General features: G+C 43.0%; 1 protein-coding gene across 2 annotated transcripts in view; it reads right to left on the reverse strand.

Moving 5' to 3' along the window:
- LOC130362526 (saccharopine dehydrogenase-like oxidoreductase) overlaps positions 1 to 19,176 on the reverse strand; it is a 121,523-nt gene that overhangs the window by 15,417 nt on the left and 86,930 nt on the right. For both annotated transcript variants that reach the window (XM_056567164.1, XM_056567163.1), the window contains exon 9: positions 1,770 to 1,826. In XM_056567164.1, coding sequence (XP_056423139.1) covers positions 1,770 to 1,826 — 57 coding nt within the window. The remainder of the gene's footprint in view (positions 1 to 1,769; positions 1,827 to 19,176) is intronic.

Raw genomic sequence — 19,176 nt, forward strand, 5'->3', positions numbered from 1 at the left:
GGCGTCTGCAAAAGTTTGGGCACCCTGCAAAGTTAATATCTTGTACTGCCCCCTTTGGCAAGTATCACAGCTTGTAAACGCTTTTTGTAGCCAGCCAAGAGTCTTTCAATTCTTGTTTGAGGTATCTTTGCCCATTCTTCCTAACAAAAGTCTTCCAGTTCTTTGAGATCTCTGGGCTGTCTGTCACGCACTGGTCTTTTAAGGGCTATCCATAGATTTTCAATTATGTTGAGGTCAAGAGATTGTGAAGGCCATGGCAAAACCTTCAGTGTACGCCTCTTGATGTAATCCCACGTGGATTTAGAGGTGTGTTTAGGATCATTATCCATTTGTAGAAGCCATCCTCTCTTTAACTTCAGCTTTTTCACAGATGGCATCAAGTTAACATCCAAAATTTGCTGAAATTTAATTGAATCCATTTTTCCTTCTACTCGTGAGATGTTCCCTGTGCCACTGGCTGCAATACAGCCCCAAAGCATGATTGATCCACCCCCAATGCTTAACAGTTGGACAGAGGTTCTTTTCATTAAATTCTGTTCCCCTTCTTCTCCAAACGTACCTTTGCTCATTCCGGCCAAAAAGTTCAATTTTAACCTCATCGATCCACAGAACTTGTTTCCAAAATGCATCAGGCTTGTCTATATGTTCATTTGCAAAATTCAAATGCTGATTTTTGTGGTGAGGACGTAGAAGAGGTTTTCTTCTGATGACTCTTCCATGAAGACCATATTTGTACAAGTATCTCTTTATAGTGGAATAGTGTACCACAATTCCAGTGTCTGTCAGATCTTTCTGGAGGAATTGTGCAGTCAAACATGGGTTTTGAATTGTTTTTCTCACAATCCTGCGAGCTGTTCTGTCTGATATTTTTCTTGGTCTCCAAGATCTTGCTTTAACTTCCACTGTTCCTGATGACTGCCATTTCTTAATTACATTCCGAACAGAGGATATGGACATCTGAAACCGTTTTGCTAACTTCTTATAGCCTTCTCCAGCTTTGTGAGTGTCAACTATTTTCAGTTGTAGATTTCTAGACACCTGCTTAGAAGAACCAATGGTGCTGATTGTTGGGGCAAGGTCAGATGAGTCGTGGCAATTAAAACCTTTGAGATTGACATCACCTGGTCTCTCCAGATGATGTTTGAGAACAATCAATGACACTGGCAGGTCTCAGCTGTGCAAAGGGGGCAGTGCATGCTATAAATTCTGCAGGGTGCCCAAACTTTTGCAGACGGCATTTTTTTTGTTTTCTGTTATTTTGAAAGTGTAAATGATGGAATTAAAATCTAACTTTTGTTCACATATTACAAATCTGTAATTTGATGCCTTTTGGAGATTTTTCCATCTTTCCTTGGCTTCTTTATGCACATTAATACAAATTTTTACCTGGGGTGCCCACATTTTTAATCCCCACTGTACTCTAATTGGGAGATTGTTTCTAGTGGAGTACCCCAGTTTTGGACCCCATCTGCTTCAATATTTTTTAAAAATTACCTTGTAGAGGGATTGTACAAAGGATACTAAAATCTGTAAAGCAGTTAACACAATAGAGGAAAGTGCAATGTTACAAATTGATCTAAATAGGTTGGAGGCTTGGGCTGAGAAATGGTAGCTAAAGTTCAACACTGATAAAAGTTATGCACATGCAAGCTGGGTTTATTTACTAAATGGGAAAACACTGGGGATGACTGAAATCTAAAATGTGTTATATTCATGGTTTTTATTAGTAAAAAAAATGTGTAAAACAAAAGAATTTAATGGTACATTACCTGTTTCTGTGTTGGTCCTTCTTTGGAGAAAATACCAAAAGAAAAGAATTTGGGGTACTGTTAAAGACAGAAATTAAATAGAATTCAGCATCTGGAATTTATTCAGATTTTAACAAATTTTTTTTTTTTTTAAACTGTAAATTTTTATTAAAGTTTTCAAATACAGAAAAAAAAGGACAGAATCAGTGCAAATAACAGGAGTCAAAACCAGTCCCAGACATCAGCAGGCATCAGGACCACAAACGTAAAACAGGATAAATGTCTAGGACACTCCAGCAGAATCCATTAGTCATGAGTATAGATACCACTACACAACAGGACAAACATGAACAAGGACAAACACAAGACCACAAAAAAAAAAGGGGGGGGGGGGGGAGGAAAAGGTGAAGGGAGGGAAAGTAAGAAAAAAGAAAGAGGAAGGGGCTTAAGAGGCTGTCGGTCCACATATCTATCCCAGGGTTCCCAGAGGCACTGTATTGTTAAGGGAGGCAGTGAGGTATTCTAAAGAACGCAACTCCCGTACTCTAGCCAGGAGGTCGGCTTCGGGAGGTCGGAGGGAGGACTTCCAATTTCTGGCTATTGAAGTTTTGGCCACCAGTACTATCTGCATAAAGAGCTTAAAAGGCTTCTTAGGCAGGGATCAAGAAGAAAGAAACAGGAGGTAAACCGGGGGATCTAAGGGGACCCTGGTCCCCAGCACACCTTCCACCAGCCGCCCAACCCCCTCCCAATAGGGCACAATCAAGGGACAGGACCAGAAAATGTGGAATACTGTTCCTAGCCCCACACCACAGTGCCGGCATTGCGGTGGGACGTCAGGGTTCAGGGTGTTCAGTAGGACAGGGATGTGGTACCAGCCCATCAGCATCTTGTACTGGGTTTCTTTGTAAGCCGTACATAGAGGCCCGGGAAGCCCTATCCCAGATGATCCACCACTGGGGTAAAGTGAAAGTGGTATTCAAAGCCTCCTCCCAGCGACTCATAATGGTGTGATGGGGCGCTTCCGTCTGCCGGGTTGGAGAGAATAGAGTATACAGCAGAGAGAAGACCCTTCAGCTATGGCCTCGCACGGCAGAGCCGCTTGAAGGCCGTAGGCAGAGAGACCACCAGACCCCCAAAAACCGACATCATATTGTGTCAAAGCTGGGTGTAGTGGAGTCGCTCAGAGGAGGGAAGACCATAGCGGGATATCAAATCCTCAAACGGGAGTAGAGCACGGGTGAGAGGGCTAACTAGATCCGCCCAGCAGAAAAGCCCCCTACCTCCCCACTCCCTAACCATAGGAGACGTGAGGCCCGGAGGGAAGGCCGGATGGTAGAGAAAGGATAGCAAAGGGGAGTCACGGGAGAACAGTTGAAACTTCCTAGAGCAGTGTCCCCAGACATAACGGGAGAAGGACATGGGTACCAGTAAGGGGGGCCGGGAGGCGGGGGGGGTGAGCGACCCCAGAGAAACGTATTGGGATGGATTGGGGCCAGCCACAGCTTTTCCAGCTCCATCCAGCAGTTATAGGCATGGTAGGATGTCCAGGCAGCCAAATGGTGGAGGTAAGCCGCCCAGTAGTACTTAGCGACATCCGGAACCGACAGTCCCCGCCCACCTCGACCAGCTAACATCACGGACATAGGGAGTCAATGCCGTTTACTATCCCAAATAAAGCGAAATATAGCAGACTGGAAGGCCTTCTACTCCGCCAGAGGCACCCAAACCAGGGAGGATCTCGAAAAAGTACAGCAACTTAGGGGGTATAGTCATCTTAACAGCCGCAATATGGCCGAAAAATGAGATATATTGAGAGCGCCAGTTATCCATGAGTGCACGCAGCTGTTGGAACAGGGGGACATAGTGCAATAGAGAGATGAGTAGCTGGAGGTCAGATGGACACCAAGGTAGGTAATAGCAGTAGGAGACCAGCGAAATGAGTAAGAATCCTTGAGTTGAGCAGGACTTCAAGGGCAGGACTTCAGTTTTGGAAAGATTAACCTTATAGCCAGAGACAGTGTCAAAAGTACGCAGGACCCTGTAAAGATTAGGCAAAGACAGAACAGGTTTAGTAAGAGTAACACCAGAGATGTCCGCACACCCCCAGATCATAGCAGCAAGGGGCTCAATACACAGAGCAAAAATCAGAGGGGACAGCGGACATCCCTGCCTGGTACCATTGCGCAGGGGGAAGGGCGTGGAAGCAGCATGGGGGAGCTTCAAAGAGGCCGTGGGGGAAGAGTACAGACCCCACAATGCTGTGAGGAAGGCTCCCGGTAACCAAAACTTCCGGAGAGTAGCAAAGAGAAAGGGCCAGCCTAGCCTATCAAAGGCCTTCTCTGCATCCAGACTAAGGACAACAGCCTGCTCAGACCGTTTGTTAATCAAGTCTATCAAATCTATTACCCGCCTCATGTTATCTCCCCCCTGTCTGCAGGGTATAAAGCCTACCTGGTCCTTATGAGTGAGAGACTGGAGGAGGCAACTGAGGCGGGCAGCCAGGACTTTAGAGAACAATTTGAGATCAGTGTTAAAGGGGTACTCCGGTGCTTAGACATCTTATCCCCTATCCAAAGGATAGGGGATAAGATGCCTGACCGCGGGAGTCCCGCCACTGGGGACCCCCGTGATCTTGCACGTGGCACCCCGTTTGTAATCAGTCGCCCGACCTGTGATCGCCCGTAATCAGACCCGGAGCGAACACGCTCCAGGGACTGATTACAAACGGGGTGCTGCATGCAAGATCACGGGGGTCCCCAGCGGCAGGACTCCCGCAGTCAGGCATCTTATCCCCTATCCTTTGGATAGGAGATAAGATGTCTAAGCACCGGAGTACCCCTTTAAGCAATGCAATAGGCCTATAGCTAGAACAGTCATGGGGATCCTTCCCCAGTTTGGGAATGAGGGTGAGCAAGGAGTGTAGAAAGGACTGTGGGATTCCCTCTCCCCCCCAGGAAAGAATTGAAGAGAGAAACAAGGTGAGGAAGAAGTAAAGCAGAAACGTCTTGTAGTACAGGTAAGTAAAACCGTCAGGTCCTGGGGAGCATCCCAAAGGGAGGGACTTAAGAACCTCTGCCAGTTCTTCCAACATGATAGGAGCATTAAGAGCCTCCAGGTCAGGGGAAGGGAGGTGACAGTTTGAAAGAAACAAATCCAGTAGGGCATCTCGCTCCCCGGGATCAGAGGGAAGTTGACAAGGGAGAGAGTAAAGTTTGGAATAGTATTCAGTGAAGAGTCTAGAGATAGTGTCAGGTTGTAGTGAAGAGTGCCCGAGGAATCCTTCAGAGCCGAGGGCATCTGGGCTCTGCAGCACGGTCCCGCAGGCATCTAGCTAGCAGGGAATGGGCTTTGTTGCCCTTTTCGTAGAATCGTTGTTTGGCATAGAGGAGATGACGCTCCACCTTGTGAAGAGCAAGTTCGCCTAGCTGGGCACGCGACGCGACCAGACGCCTCAGGACCGCGAGAGAGGGAGTAGCTAACAGATCCGCTTCCAGAGTGCGGATTTGGGTCTGCAACTCCAGGGATCGGGCCAGGCCGGAGCATTTCAGGCAGGAGCCGAGAGCAATGCAGAGCCCCCAGATAACCGATTTATGAGCCTCCCAGAAGACTGCCTGAGAGGAGACAGATCCCTGGTTAAGAGAGAAGTACTCAACTATAGAGGCCTGGATTGAGTCCCTGGAAGGCAGAGATTTAAGCAGAGAGTCATTGAGACACCAGTGACAGCACTGAGGGAAAGAGGAGAAAGGGGAGAATGAGAGAAGCACCGGACAGTGATCCGACCAATATATAGGGTCCAAGGAAGCAGAAGAAAGCATGCGCACCATGGGTAAGTTACCGAAAAAATAGTCTATTCGTGTGTGTAATTTATGCAGGTGAGAGTAGAACGAAAATGACTTATCAGTGGGGTGATCGATCGGCCACAGGTCATATAGGGAAGCGGAACGAATCAGTCGACGGAACAATGAAGCAAGTCGCAATTGACTAGGAGGCACGGGGCTACACAGGGCTGAGTGACGGTCCATGGAGGGGGAGAATACCAGGTACAAGTCGCCACCCAGATTTTAACTAATTTTAACAAGAGTCTCACACACAACTGAATTTACTCAGATGTGTGTAGAAATCCTACATGAAATCTCAAAACAAATTTTACTTTCTTATATCCTGTCTGTACGTGAAATGCCTTTGTAGGGCTCATTCACATCTGTGTTAAGCATTTCCATTGTTCTGGATTGTCATAATTGCAGAAAAGAGTTGCAGGCAATAAAAGATCCATCAAACAATGGAAACACAATGCATCTTATAACTTATAACAGAGGCATTTACTATGTATGTGAGAGGCAATGGCCCTTATTTACTAAGAGTTAAGTGTAGGTTTCTTTGTGGGATTTAATTCCCTACAATTTATTTTCCACGGTATTTACTAAGGTTTCCCTACATTTTCCACTTTCCCTACATTTAGCTTTTTTTACACATGCTCTGATCTGTAGGGTTTTCCTCAGCTGAAATCCACCACATTTTCTGTGGAAACCTTAGTTAATATGTAGGATTTTTGTGAAAATGCCGGGAACATGCACCTTTTTGGTGACCAAAATTCTGGCGCACAACCCGACAAAACATGTCGGGTTTGCAATAGTAAATGAGGGCCAATGTCTCAGATGGAAGAGATATCATACGAATTGTACACCCATACTTTGGTAATATCACTCACAGCAAGCACTAGCAGCATCAAAACAAAGATGTGGTAAAGAGCTGTACACAATAATGAAATTTAACCCCTTAACGACTCAGGACATAAATGTATGTCCTGGTGCGGTGCTATTTAACGCACCAGGACGTACATTTACGACCTATACACAACCGCGAGCAACGTAGCGATACTCGGGCCATGTGAAGCAGGTCCCGGCTGTTGATAGCAGCCAGGGACCCGCCGGTAATGGCCGACCTCCACGATCGAGCAGATGTCCGCCATTAACCCCTCAGATGCCGTGATCAATACAGATCACGGCATCTGCAGCGCTGCAGTCACTAAAATGGATGATCGGATCGCCCGCAGCGCTGCCGTGGTGATACCATCATCCAGAACGGCAGACGTAGGTCCCCTCGCCTGCCTCCACTGCCTTCCATGGGTCTTCTGCTCTGGTCTGAGATCTAGCAGACCAGAGCAGAAGATGACCAATAACACTGATCAGTGCTATGCCCTATGAATACTAAACAACAAAAACCCCAGGAGGTATCAGGGCAATAACATGTAACAACAACTTTAGGGGAAAACCCCCAAAGGGGTACCCTAAACTAGATCCCTCCCAATTAAAAGCTAACTTTTATTGATTACAATTAAAATATGAATAATTGAGGTGCAGTTAGCAATGTGTCCACTAGATGTCCGGACCACACAGTAATTAAAACCACAGCTCCAGTCTGCCTATAGCATAGTTTGTAAGTGACAGGCGTGCTACTATAAGTCAGGGTGCACTAATATTTGTATGGCCCCTCAGTTTGAGCGCTATTTCTGGTTGTCACTTTAGAGACTGTAGAGCTGCTAGTTAAAATGTTAGTTAGCCAGTGCCTTTAACGTTTCACTTGTTCCCAAGCTTCCTCAGAAAGGACTGGTGGCTAAGTCGTTAGCCTTTTTAAAGCTCAGAAATTTTTTTTTAAGGGCAGAAGTGGTGTTAGGAATAATTAGGGAATATAATCTGAGTTAGTTAACAAAATATGGTTTGATGACAGGTACTCTGAATACTACAGCGGAAATTATTTTCTTTTTGAAACACAGAGCTGTCTGCTGAAATCACAAGCAGTGCTCTCTGTTGACATCTCTGTCCATTTTAAGAACTGTCCAGAACAGCATATGTTTGCTATGGGGATTTCTTTTTACTCTGGACAGTTCCTAAAATGGACAGAGATGTCAGCAGAGAGCACTGTGCTTGTGATGTCAGCAGACAGCTCTGTGTTTCAAACGGAAAAGAATTTCCACTGTAGTATTCAGCAGCTAATAAGTACAGAAAGGATTAAGAATTTTGAATGGAAGTTATTTACAAATCTAAGTAGCGGAATCTTTGAGGACTTCCAGCTATGCAGTCTTGCACTATTGTCCTTGTGTTTCATTGTTTGCCTGCCATAGGATTTTAACCTGGATTAAAATAAAGGATACTTTTTTATCAGTGCTGGCTCCACCCTTCTTCTGAAACCTAATTTACAAATCTGTTTAACTTTCTGGCACCAGTTGATTTAAAAAAAAAAAAAAGTTTTTCTGCGGAGTACCCCTTTAAAGGATCGAGCGTTTTTCTGTTTTTGCACTTTCGTTTTTTTCCTCCTTACTTTTAAAAATCATAACCCTTTTAATTTTGCACCTAAAAATCCATATGATGGCTTATTTTTTGCGCCACCAATTCTACTTTGTAATGACATCAGTCATTTTACCCAAAAATCAACAGCAAAACTGAAAAAAATAAAAATAAAAATAATTGTGCTAAAAAATTGAAGAAAAAAAACCATTTTGTAATTTTGGGGGCTTCTGTTTCTATGCAGTACATTTTTCGGTAAAAACTACACCTTCTCTTTATTCTGTAGGTCCATACGATTAATTCCTTAAGGACCCAGGGCTTATGGCTCCCTGGTACTGAACGCCCGTGGGAATTTCGGTCCCCGCCGCGCGCCGGACGGGGAACGGACGGGGTGCCTGCTAATATCTATCACCAGGCACCCCGTACAAACCCCTGGGGGGGTTCCTGAGACCCCCCATGTCGGCGATGGCTGCAAATCGCCGGCCAATTCAGACAGATGTGGGTGTAAAGTGATTTGCGGGCACACAACATGGCTCAGAAGTGAGAGTACACCATGTACATTTGAGGCCTAAACTCATGATTTGCACAGGGGTGTCTGATTTTACAGCGGTTCTGACATAAAGGCAAAACAATAAATACCCACATGTGACCCCTTTTGGAAACTAAACCCCTCACGGAACGTAACAAGGGGTATAGTGAGCCTTAACACCCCACAGGTGTTTGACAAATTTTGGTTAAAGTTGGATGTGAAAATGAAAAAAAAAAAAAATTTCTTCACTAAAATGCTGGTGTTACCCTAAATTTCTTATTTTCACAAGGGAGAATAGGAAAAAAGCCACTGTACCCCTTGTTATGTTCCTTGAGGGGTGTAGTTTCCAAAATAGTATGCCATGTTTTTTTTTTTTGCTGTTCTGGCACCATAGGGGCTTCCTAAATGCGACATGCCCCCCAAAAACCATTTCAGCAAAATTTGCTTTCCAAAAGCCAAATGTGACTCCTTCTCTTCTGAGCATTGTAGTGCGCCAGCAGGGCACTTGACATCAACACATGGGGTATTTCCATACTCAGAAGAGATGGGGTTACAAATTTGGGGTGCATTTTCTCCTATTACCCCTTGCAAAAATTTAAAATTTGGGGGAAAACTAGAATTTTTGTGAAAAAAAAAAATCATTTACACCTCCAGCTTTAACGAAAAGTCGTCAAACACCTGTGGGGTGTTAAGGCTCACTGTACCCCTTGTTAAGTTTCCTGAGGGGTGTATTTTCCAAAATAGTATGCCACATGTTTTTTGTTTGTTTTTTTGCTGTTCTGGCACCATAGGGGCTTCTTAAATGTGACATGCCCCCAAAACCATTTCAGAAAAACTCACTCTCCAAAATCCCACTTTCGCTCCTTCCCTTCTGAGCCCTCTAGTGAAACCACAGAGCACTTGACATACACATATGAGGTATTTCCTTACTCAAGAGAAATTGGGTTACACATTTTAGGAAGATTTCTCTCCTTTTAACCCTTGTAAAAATTAAAAAACTGGGTCTACAAGAACATGCGAGTGTAAAAAATGAAGATTTAGAATTTTCTATTCCTGTGAAACACCTAAAGGATTAACAAACTTTTAGAATGTAATTTTGAATACTTTGAGGGGTGCAGTTTTAATATTGGGGTCATTTATGGGGTATTTCTAATATGAAGGCCCTTCAAATTCACTTCAAACCTGAACTGGTCCCTGAAAAAGCTCAATTTTGAAAATTTTGTGGAAAATTGCTGCTGAACTTTGAAGCCCCCTGATGTCTTCCAAAAGTAAAAATATGTCAGCTTTATGATGCAAACATAAAGTAGATATATTGTATATGTGAATCAATATATAGTTTATTTGGAATATTCATTTTCCTTATAAGCAGAGAGCTTCAAAGTAAAAAAAAAAAAAAAACGCAACATTTTCTATTTTTTCATCAATTTTTTTTAAATAATACAAGTATCAACAAAATCTTACCACTAACATAAAGTAGAATATGTCACGAAAATACTAACAATCTTGGAATCAGAATGAAAAGTAAAAGCATCCCAAAGTTATTAATGCTTAAAGTGACAGTGGTCAGAAAATGGGCTGGGTCCTTAACCCCTTCAGGACGGAGCCCATTTTGGCCTTAAGGACCGGAGCGTTTTTTGCACATCTGACCACTGTCACTTTAAACATTAATAACTCTGGGATGCTTTTAGTTATCATTCTGATTCCGAGATAGTTTTTTCGTGACATATTCTACTTTAACATAGTGGTAATTTTTTGTCGATACTTGCATCCTTATTTGGTGAAAAATCCGTAAATTTGATGAAAAATTTGAAAATTTTGCATTTTCTAACTTTGAAGCTTTCTGCTTGTAAGGAAAATGGATATTACGTATACATTTTTTTTTGGTTCACATATACAATATGTCTACTTTATGTTTGCATCATAAAATTGACGTGTTTTTACTTTTGGAAGACACCAGAGGGCTTCAACGGTCAGCAGCAATTTTCCGATTTTTCACAAAATTTTCAAACTCAGTATTTTTCAGGGACCAGTTCAGGTTGGAAGTGGATTTGAAGGGTCTTCGTATTAGAAATACCCCATAAATGACCCCATTATAAAAACTACACCCCCCAAAGTATTCAAAATGACATTCAGTAAGTGTTTTAACCCTTTAGGTGTTTCACACGAATAGCAGCAAAGTGAAGGAGAAAATTCACAATCTTCATTTTTTACACTGACATGTTCTTGTAGACCCAATTTTTGAATTTTTACAAGGGGTAAAAAGACAAAATTTTTACTTGTATTTGTAGCCCAATTTCTCTCGAGTAAGGACATACCTCATATGTCTATGTAAAGTGTTCGGCGGGCGCAGTAGAGGGCTCAGAAGCGAAGTAGCGACAAGGGGATTTTGAAGAGTACGTTTTTCTGAAATGGTTTTTGGGGGGGCATGTTGCATTTAGGAAGCCCTTATGGTGCCAGAACAGCAAAAAAAAAAAACACATGGCATACCATTTTGGAAACTAGACCCCTCGGGGAATGTAACATGGGATAAAGTGAACCTTAATACCCCACAGGTGTTTCACGACTTTTGCAAATGCCAAAAAAAAAAAAAAAAAAAAAAATTTACCTAAAATGCTGGTTTTCCCCAAAATATTTTATTTTTAAAAAGGGTAATAGCAGAAAATACCCCTAACAATTTTAAGCCCAATTTCTCCTGATTCAGAAAACACCCCATATGGGGGTGAAAAGTGCTCTGCTGGCGCAGTACAGGTCTCGGAAGAGAAGGAGTCACATTTGGCTTTTTGAAAGCAAATTTTTCTCTGGTGGCATGCCGCATTTAGGAAGCCCCTATGGTGCCAGGACAGCAAAAAACCCCCCACATGGCATACCATTTTGGAAACTAGACCCCTCGGGGAACGTAACAAGGGGTTAAGTGAACCTTTATACCCCACAGGTGTTTCACGACTTTTGCATATGTAAAAAAAAAATTTTTTTTTTACCTAAAATGCTTGTTTTCCCAAAAATTTTACATTTTTAAAAAGGGTAAAAGCAGAAAATACCCCCCAAAATTTGTAACACAATTTCTCCCGAGTACGGCGATACCCCATATGTGACCCTAAACTGTTGCCTTGAAATACGACAGGGCTCCAAAGTGAGAGCGCCATGCGCATTTGAGGCCTAAATTAGGGACTTGCATAGGGGTGGAGATAGGGGAATTCTACGCCAGTGATTCCCAAACAGGGTGCCTCCAGCTGTTGCAAAACTCCCAGCATGCCTGGAAGTCAACGGCTGTCAGACAATACTGGGAGTTGTTTTGCAACAGCTGGAGGCTCCGTTCTGGAAACAGTGGCGTACCAGACGTTTTTCATTTTTATTGGGGAGGGGGGTTGTATAGGGGTATGTGTATACGTAGTGTTTTTTACTTTTTATTTTATTTTTTGTGGTAGTGTAGTGTTTTTAGGGTACAGTCGCACAGGCGGGGGTTCACAGTAGTTTCTCGCTGGCAGTTTGAGCTGCAGCAGAAAGTTTGCGGCAGCTCAAACTTGCAGCCAGATACTTACTGTAATCCTCCGCCCATGTGAGTGTACCCTGTACGTTCACATTGGGGGGGGGACATCCAGCTGTTGCATAACTACAACTTCCAGCATGCCCGTTGGCTGTCGGTGACTCCTGAGAGTTGTAGTTTTGCAACAACTGTAGGCACACTGGTTATGTATCACTGAGTTTGTGACCTAACTCAGTGTTTCACAACCAGTGTGCCTCCAGCTGTTGCAAAACTACAACTCCCAGCAGTCACCGACAGCCAACGGGCATGCTGGGAGTTGTAGTTATGCAACCAGCAGATGCACCACTACAACTCCCAGCATGCACTTTAGCTGTTTGTGCAAGCTGGGAGTTGTAGTTATACAACAGCTGAAGGTACGCTTTTCCATAGAAAAAATGTGCCTCCAGCTGTTGCAAAACCATAAGTCCCAGCATGCCCATAAGGGAATGCTGGGAGTTGTGGTGGTCTGCCTCCTGCTGTTGCATAACTACAGCTCCCAGCATGCCCTTTTTGCATGCTGGGAGCTGTTGCTAAGCAACAGCAGGAGGCTGTCACTCACCTCCAACGATCCAGCCGCATGAGGTCAGTCCCGCCGCCGCCGCTGCTCCTGGGGCCCCGATCCCAACATTGACACCGGGGATCGGGGTCCCCAGCACCCGGGGTGCACGTCCCGCACACGCTCACGTCCTTCGGAAGAGGGGCGGAGCGGGTTGAGGGTGTGACACCCGCAGCAGGCGCCCTGATTGGTCGGCCGCTAATTACCGGCCGACGAATCAGGGCGATCATGAGGTGGCACCAGTGCCACCTCACCCCTGCAGGCTCTGGCTGTTCGGGGCCATCAAAGACGGCCCCAGACAGCCAGTAATTCCGGGTCACCGGGTCACTGGAGACCCGATTGACCCGGAATCGCCGCAGATCGCTGGACTGAATTGTCCAGCGATCTGCGGCGATCGCTGACATGGGGGGGCATAATGACCCCCCTGGGCGATATGCCGGGATGCCTGCTGAACGCTTTCAGCAGGCATCCGGCTCTGGTCCCCAACCGGCTAGCGGTGGGGGCCGGAATTCCCACGGGCGTATGGATACGCCCTCGGTCCTTAAGGACTCGGGATGCAGGGCGTATCCATACGCCCTATGTCCTGAAGAGGTTAAGGTGAAAATGGGCTGGGTCCTTAAGGGGTTAAAAGGATTTCCTACTTATATAGGTTTGATTTTGTCGTACTTCTGAACCCTATAACTTTTTTATTTTTCCGCTTTCGGGGCGGCATGAGGGATTCTTGCGCTGTGATCTGAAGTTTTTATCGGTACCATTTTTGTTTTGATCAGACTTTTTGATCGCTTTTTATTCATTTTTTTATGGTATAAAAAGTTACCAAAAATATGCAATTTTGGACTTTGCTGTTTAACTAACTATACATTTTTATAGTTCGGACATTTCCGCATGCGACGATACCACATGTTTTTTTTGTTTTGTTTTTTAAATGGGAAAAGGGGGGCGATTCAGACTTTTATTAGGGGAGGGGTTAAATGATCTTTTTTAACCTTTTTCTATGCAGTGTTATAGCCCACTCTAGGGGCTATAACACTGCACACACTGATCTCTTACACTGATCATTGTTATCCCATAGGATAACATTGATCAGTGATTCTGCCGCTTGACTGCTCCTGCCTGGATCTCAGGCACGGAGCAGTCATTCGGCAATCGGATCCGCAGGAGGCAGGTAAGGGACACCCTGATGTGTCCTAGCTGATCGGGACATAGTGGTTTCACCGCAAGGTTTTGTTTTCACTGTACACTTTACGTTAAAAATGCCATGTTTTCTTTATTCTGTGTGTCAATACAAATCAAATGATACCCATTATTACATGATGAGGTTTTTTTACGTTTACCGCACGCGATCATTAACATTATATTTTGATAGTTATAACATTTAAACATGTGGCGATACCAAATATGTTTATTGATTATTTAGTTTTACACTTTTTGGGGGTAAAATGGGAAAAAGGGACAATTAACAGTTTAATTGGAAAAGGGGATTTTTTAAAACTTTTTTTTACTCTTTTTATGTCCCCATTATGGGGACATAAAAAGTGTAAAAAAAAGTTTAAAAAAATTTAAAATTAAAATGTAAATCGTGGTTATCCCCTTTTCCAATTAAAATCTAAATAGTGGTTATTTTTCAAATGATTTATAGCAATCACTTGATTGCTAATACTGTTCAGTGCTATGCATAGGCATAGCACTGATCAGTTTTATCGGTGATCTTCTGCTCTGCTCTATGTCAGATCAGACGACTCTGGGAGAGTAGGGGAGGCAGTTAAGGGGATCTCTGTCTGCCATTTTGAAAGATCGGATCCCCGTGGGCATTCTGATCATCCAATATAACGCCCAAATTGACACAGATGCCGTGATCTGTATTTGATCAGGGTATCTGAGGGGTTAATGGCGGGTCCCTGGCTGCCGACAGCCGGGACCTGCCGTGCACGATACGACCACTGGTGCTCGCGTCATGTACAGGACGTATATATATATATATATATATATATATATATATATATGTCCTGATGCGTTAAGTACAGGGCACTAGGACGTACATTTATGTCCTATTTTGTTAAGGGGTTAAATATAGCTACTACTCTATGGTGGTATCATCTAGTAAGTCATAAAATACAGCCTCAATAATGGATGGAGGAACATAAGATGGAGGAACTGGAACTATTAATGTTGGAAAAAGACTATGATATAGTGGGGATAAGTCAGACATGGCTGGATGCAAGCTATGACTGGGCAGTTAATGTTCAGGGCTACATTCTGTTCGGGAATGATCGTACAAGTAAGAAAGGGGGTGGGGGTTTGCTTACATGTAAAATCCTGTCTTAGGGTAGGGTAACACGTAATGGATCCGAAGCGTATTTTATGCTGCGGATCTGCCGGTGACACATAGTGTGCCTCCAGCTGTGACCAAAAGCCGCAATGTCTGAATATACTGCACATGCGCGCAGTAACTCACAGGCCCCTGAGTGGCTGCTTGAAGTGGCGGATTGCCACTGCGAGCAAGTCAGGGGGCGCGAGGCGGAGCTTTTGGTCACAGCTGGAGGCACACTATGGGTCGGGTCATCGGCGGATCTGCAGTGTAAAATACACTGCAGATCCATTACATGTGACCTTACCCTTGGGCCAATTCCGCGTGTCTGTGGGTGGAGATAAGGGGAGGAGGTAAGAACCAAAAATTACTGATAGGGGTTAGTTATAAGTCACCAAGTATAACAGAAGCAGTGGAAAACCAACTTATAGGACCGCAAAGAAGGGGGAAGTCATTATTATGGGGGACTTTAACTACCCTGACATAGTCTGGAAAGCTGAAACCTGTAGGTCCAGCAAGTGAAACAGGCTCTTGGCAATAATAAAGAACAATTACCTTTCCCAACTAGTGCAGGACCCAACAAGAGGTGGGGCGCTTCTGGACCTTATACTAACCAATAGGTTAGACATAGTATCTGTAAGAGAGGTATACTACGGTTTTAGGTCCGGTCGCAAAACCGGATACAGGGCAGAAAGTGAATGGAGTTTGTCGCCGATCCGGCTGGGGTATGGAAGCACCCGGTTTTCCCCTCCCCTAGCCGGATCTGGCAGCCGTACCCTGCAACCGTAGTGTGAATGCAGCCTAAGAGAGGACCTCAGTGACATAAATTGGGACCGTGTCCTCAGAAATAAAAGTACACAAGCTAAATAGGACACTATTTAGAGAATCCTAAATAGATATTGTGAACAACATATACCCTACAGAAATAAACAGGCTAGATATAGAAAAAAAAACATTTGGCTAAACAAAACAGTTGTTGAGATAAATGATAAGAGGAAAGCACAACAGAGAGAATAATTGCCATAGAAAGTAAAAAGAACCCAGAAATATTCCACACCTACATAAATAATAAGAAAGTTAAAACTGAAAATGTTGTCCACTTAAGAAATAATCTGGGTGTAATGGTGGACGGGGATGAGGAAAAGGCCAATCTACTAAATGACATCCTCTACTTTACTGCATTTACAAAGGAAAATCCAATGTCAGATAACAGGGGAGGGGACAAAGTAAATTCTCCAGCAAATCTCGCCTCTTTAAACAAAGAAAAAAAAGTGAAGCTGCCTTAGTAACATAAAAACACAAATCACGTAGCCCAGATAGCATCCATCCCAGTGTTTTGCAGGAATTAAAGGGGTATTTTTTTTTTATATATATATATATATATATATATATATATATATATATATATATATATATATATATGAACTGGCTCCAGAAAAGTTACAGTTTTGAAAATTACTTCTATTACAAAATAGTACCTGCATTAATAGACAGATCGCAGCGAGTGTAACTTCTGACACCTGTTGTGATCTGTCAATTAATGCAGGTACTACAGCTCCCAGCATGGAGCAGAGTGTGCTCCCTGTTGGGAGCAGTAGTACCTGCAGTTAAGGAAAGATCACAGCGGATGTCTCTCCTGATACCCGCTGTGATCCTCCTGTATAATGTATAGATGCGGCCGGCAGCTCTTCTATGGTCCCCTGCACTGACGTTTATATACACCTATTCATATTTCCCCCAGAGAGTTGCGACTACCTAAAAGATGTAAAAAATAAAGAAATAAAAGTGAGAAACACATACACACACTACCTTTTTATTATTGTCGGCTACATTTTTAGTGCCATGACCACACACACAAATTGATCCCTGTTTAAAAATTAATACGAATAAAAAAGATTTATTTTGATGAATTCATTTTGTTAAATACAATTTTTTCCATCACTACTGTATCTTTTTTATTTAATTTTTTAATGGTACCCTACGAAATTTTATTAAAAAAGGTATCTCCATCACTTTTTTGGATCGCTAAAAGTCCAAAAAAGAATAAAATCCACCTGCAAAAACACCAAAGTTAAAACCCACATGGCGTGTTTCTTGGTGTTTTTTACTCTCATAGACTTCTATGGGAGAAAAACGCCACAATATCAGGGGAAAAAAAGCCATAAGCTCAACATGTCGATTCTGCTAAACCGCCAAGGAGCTTAGAAAGAGTGAAAAAATGCCAAAAGGATAAAAAAAAAATGCCAAACTGAAAAACGCCAAGTGGAAAAAGAATTTAGCAATTTCTCATTGATTTACAGCTAACATCTGGCCGCAGCATTTTTTTGGCCCAAAAAACGCCATGCGGCAGAATTGGCGTTTTTCTGGAAACAGCCTATAAGAGCAGTGAGAATATGGAACTCTCTGGCACATGATTTTGTGATGTCTGACTCACTAAACAAGTTCAAGGTGGGCCTAGATTGGAGGTTAAGGATACAAGATTTATGGGGATAGAACGTTGATCCAGGGATTTATTCTGATCGCCATATTGGGGTTGGGAAGGCATGGTAATTGTGATGGGGCAATTGTCATCAGCTTCATGGTTTTTTTTTTTGCTTCCTCTGGATGAACACAGTAGGACTTTACATGGGTACTTAAAATGTGGTATCACTGTCTGGTCTCCTACATACAGCAAAGCTATATGAAGGCATATGACCTGTAGGCACTCTAAGTACCAACATGAACTGCACCTAAGTAACCACATAAGCTACATTGTAGACACAGTTATAGAAATAGCTGGTCAACACTGCCTAAGCTGCAATAAGTCCCCCTTGATGCGCTGCTCTCGACACCTGGAACACACTCCGTTCGGACCAGTGGTGCTCAATTCATCAGAAAAAAGTCCTTTGTAAATGAATAAATGAACAAGACTGGGAATGGAATAAGTAACAGCAGAAACCAAGCAATGCAGGGGATGAACTGAATGTAAAACACTACATAGGTCAGGTAAACATAGAACACTGTTCACACTGGGACAAAGACCAAAACTAGACACCCCACTCCACAAAAGGAGTGGACCGCAATTATAACTCCAAATAAACTTCTAGCCGGCGGGCACAATCCAACATGTGATCAGGATACTGACCTTGAAGGAAACAGAAATATAATACACAGAACACTAGACTGAGTAAACAGGATGAGTCTGAACAGACTCCACAAAAACAAAATCCACAAGGTGAAGGAACCAGAATACCAGAACAGGAACATATCCAAACTCACAGTGTAAACACAGACTAAGATGCAATGCTAAAGCAGAATGGACATACATAATCCTAAAAACCGACAAATGTGCCACAGACTAAAATCAATAATAAACAAGACAATTAACCATGGTTATTACAAGATTAATACAAAGCGCATGATAAAGCAGACATAGTAAAAAACAGTCATAGTCAGACTTGCACAAATGCCCAAATAACCAGCATAGAGTGCAGGAGAGCTCGAGTTTAAATAGCCATATCCGAGTAGCAACTGGCTCAGAGCTTTAACTATTCCTCAGCCAGGGAGAATAGCAAAGAAAACTGTTATAGGCACAAAACTAGTGTTTGAATAGACACCAAAACAGAAAGATACAAAAACGGACATTACATCCACATGTTAGTAAGAATCTAAGCTTATCTGAATATTAGTAAGAATTAAGAATGGCAACCACCATCGTCCGCTTTCAATCTTTATTTTGAAAACAGGTGCAGGTATACATACATCGATCTGGTCAGTATGGTTCGGACACCAGTGTGCCGCATGCACACTGGCAACCAAGCCATGCTGACCGGATTGCTGTATGTATACCTGTAACTGTTATCAAAATAAAGATTGAAAGCGGATGATGGTGAGTGCTATTCTTAATTTACCATAAAAGTATTATTTGTAGGGCAGAGTACCCCAGTAATATAAATACCATGTGTGCATGTCACATATTTTTTATGGTCATATTTTGAAAGAGATTAAGTAGCGTATCAAAGCTATATACAACTTGGGGAAAATGTATGGTGCCAGAATACAGTAGTATAACACAGCATACAAGATGGAACACACTTCCAGTTTAAGGTAGGCTTTAAACATGGTGATGCTGCTTGTTAAAGATTTGGTAAAAGTAAGGAAATATACGGTAACTGTATCAAAACATCATTCTTATTAAACTGTATTCAAAGAGGTTTCTTCAAACTGTATTTAAAGAGAGCTCTTT

This window comes from Hyla sarda, chromosome 3, assembly GCF_029499605.1.
Source record: "Hyla sarda isolate aHylSar1 chromosome 3, aHylSar1.hap1, whole genome shotgun sequence".
Taxonomy (NCBI): Eukaryota; Metazoa; Chordata; class Amphibia; order Anura; family Hylidae; genus Hyla; species Hyla sarda.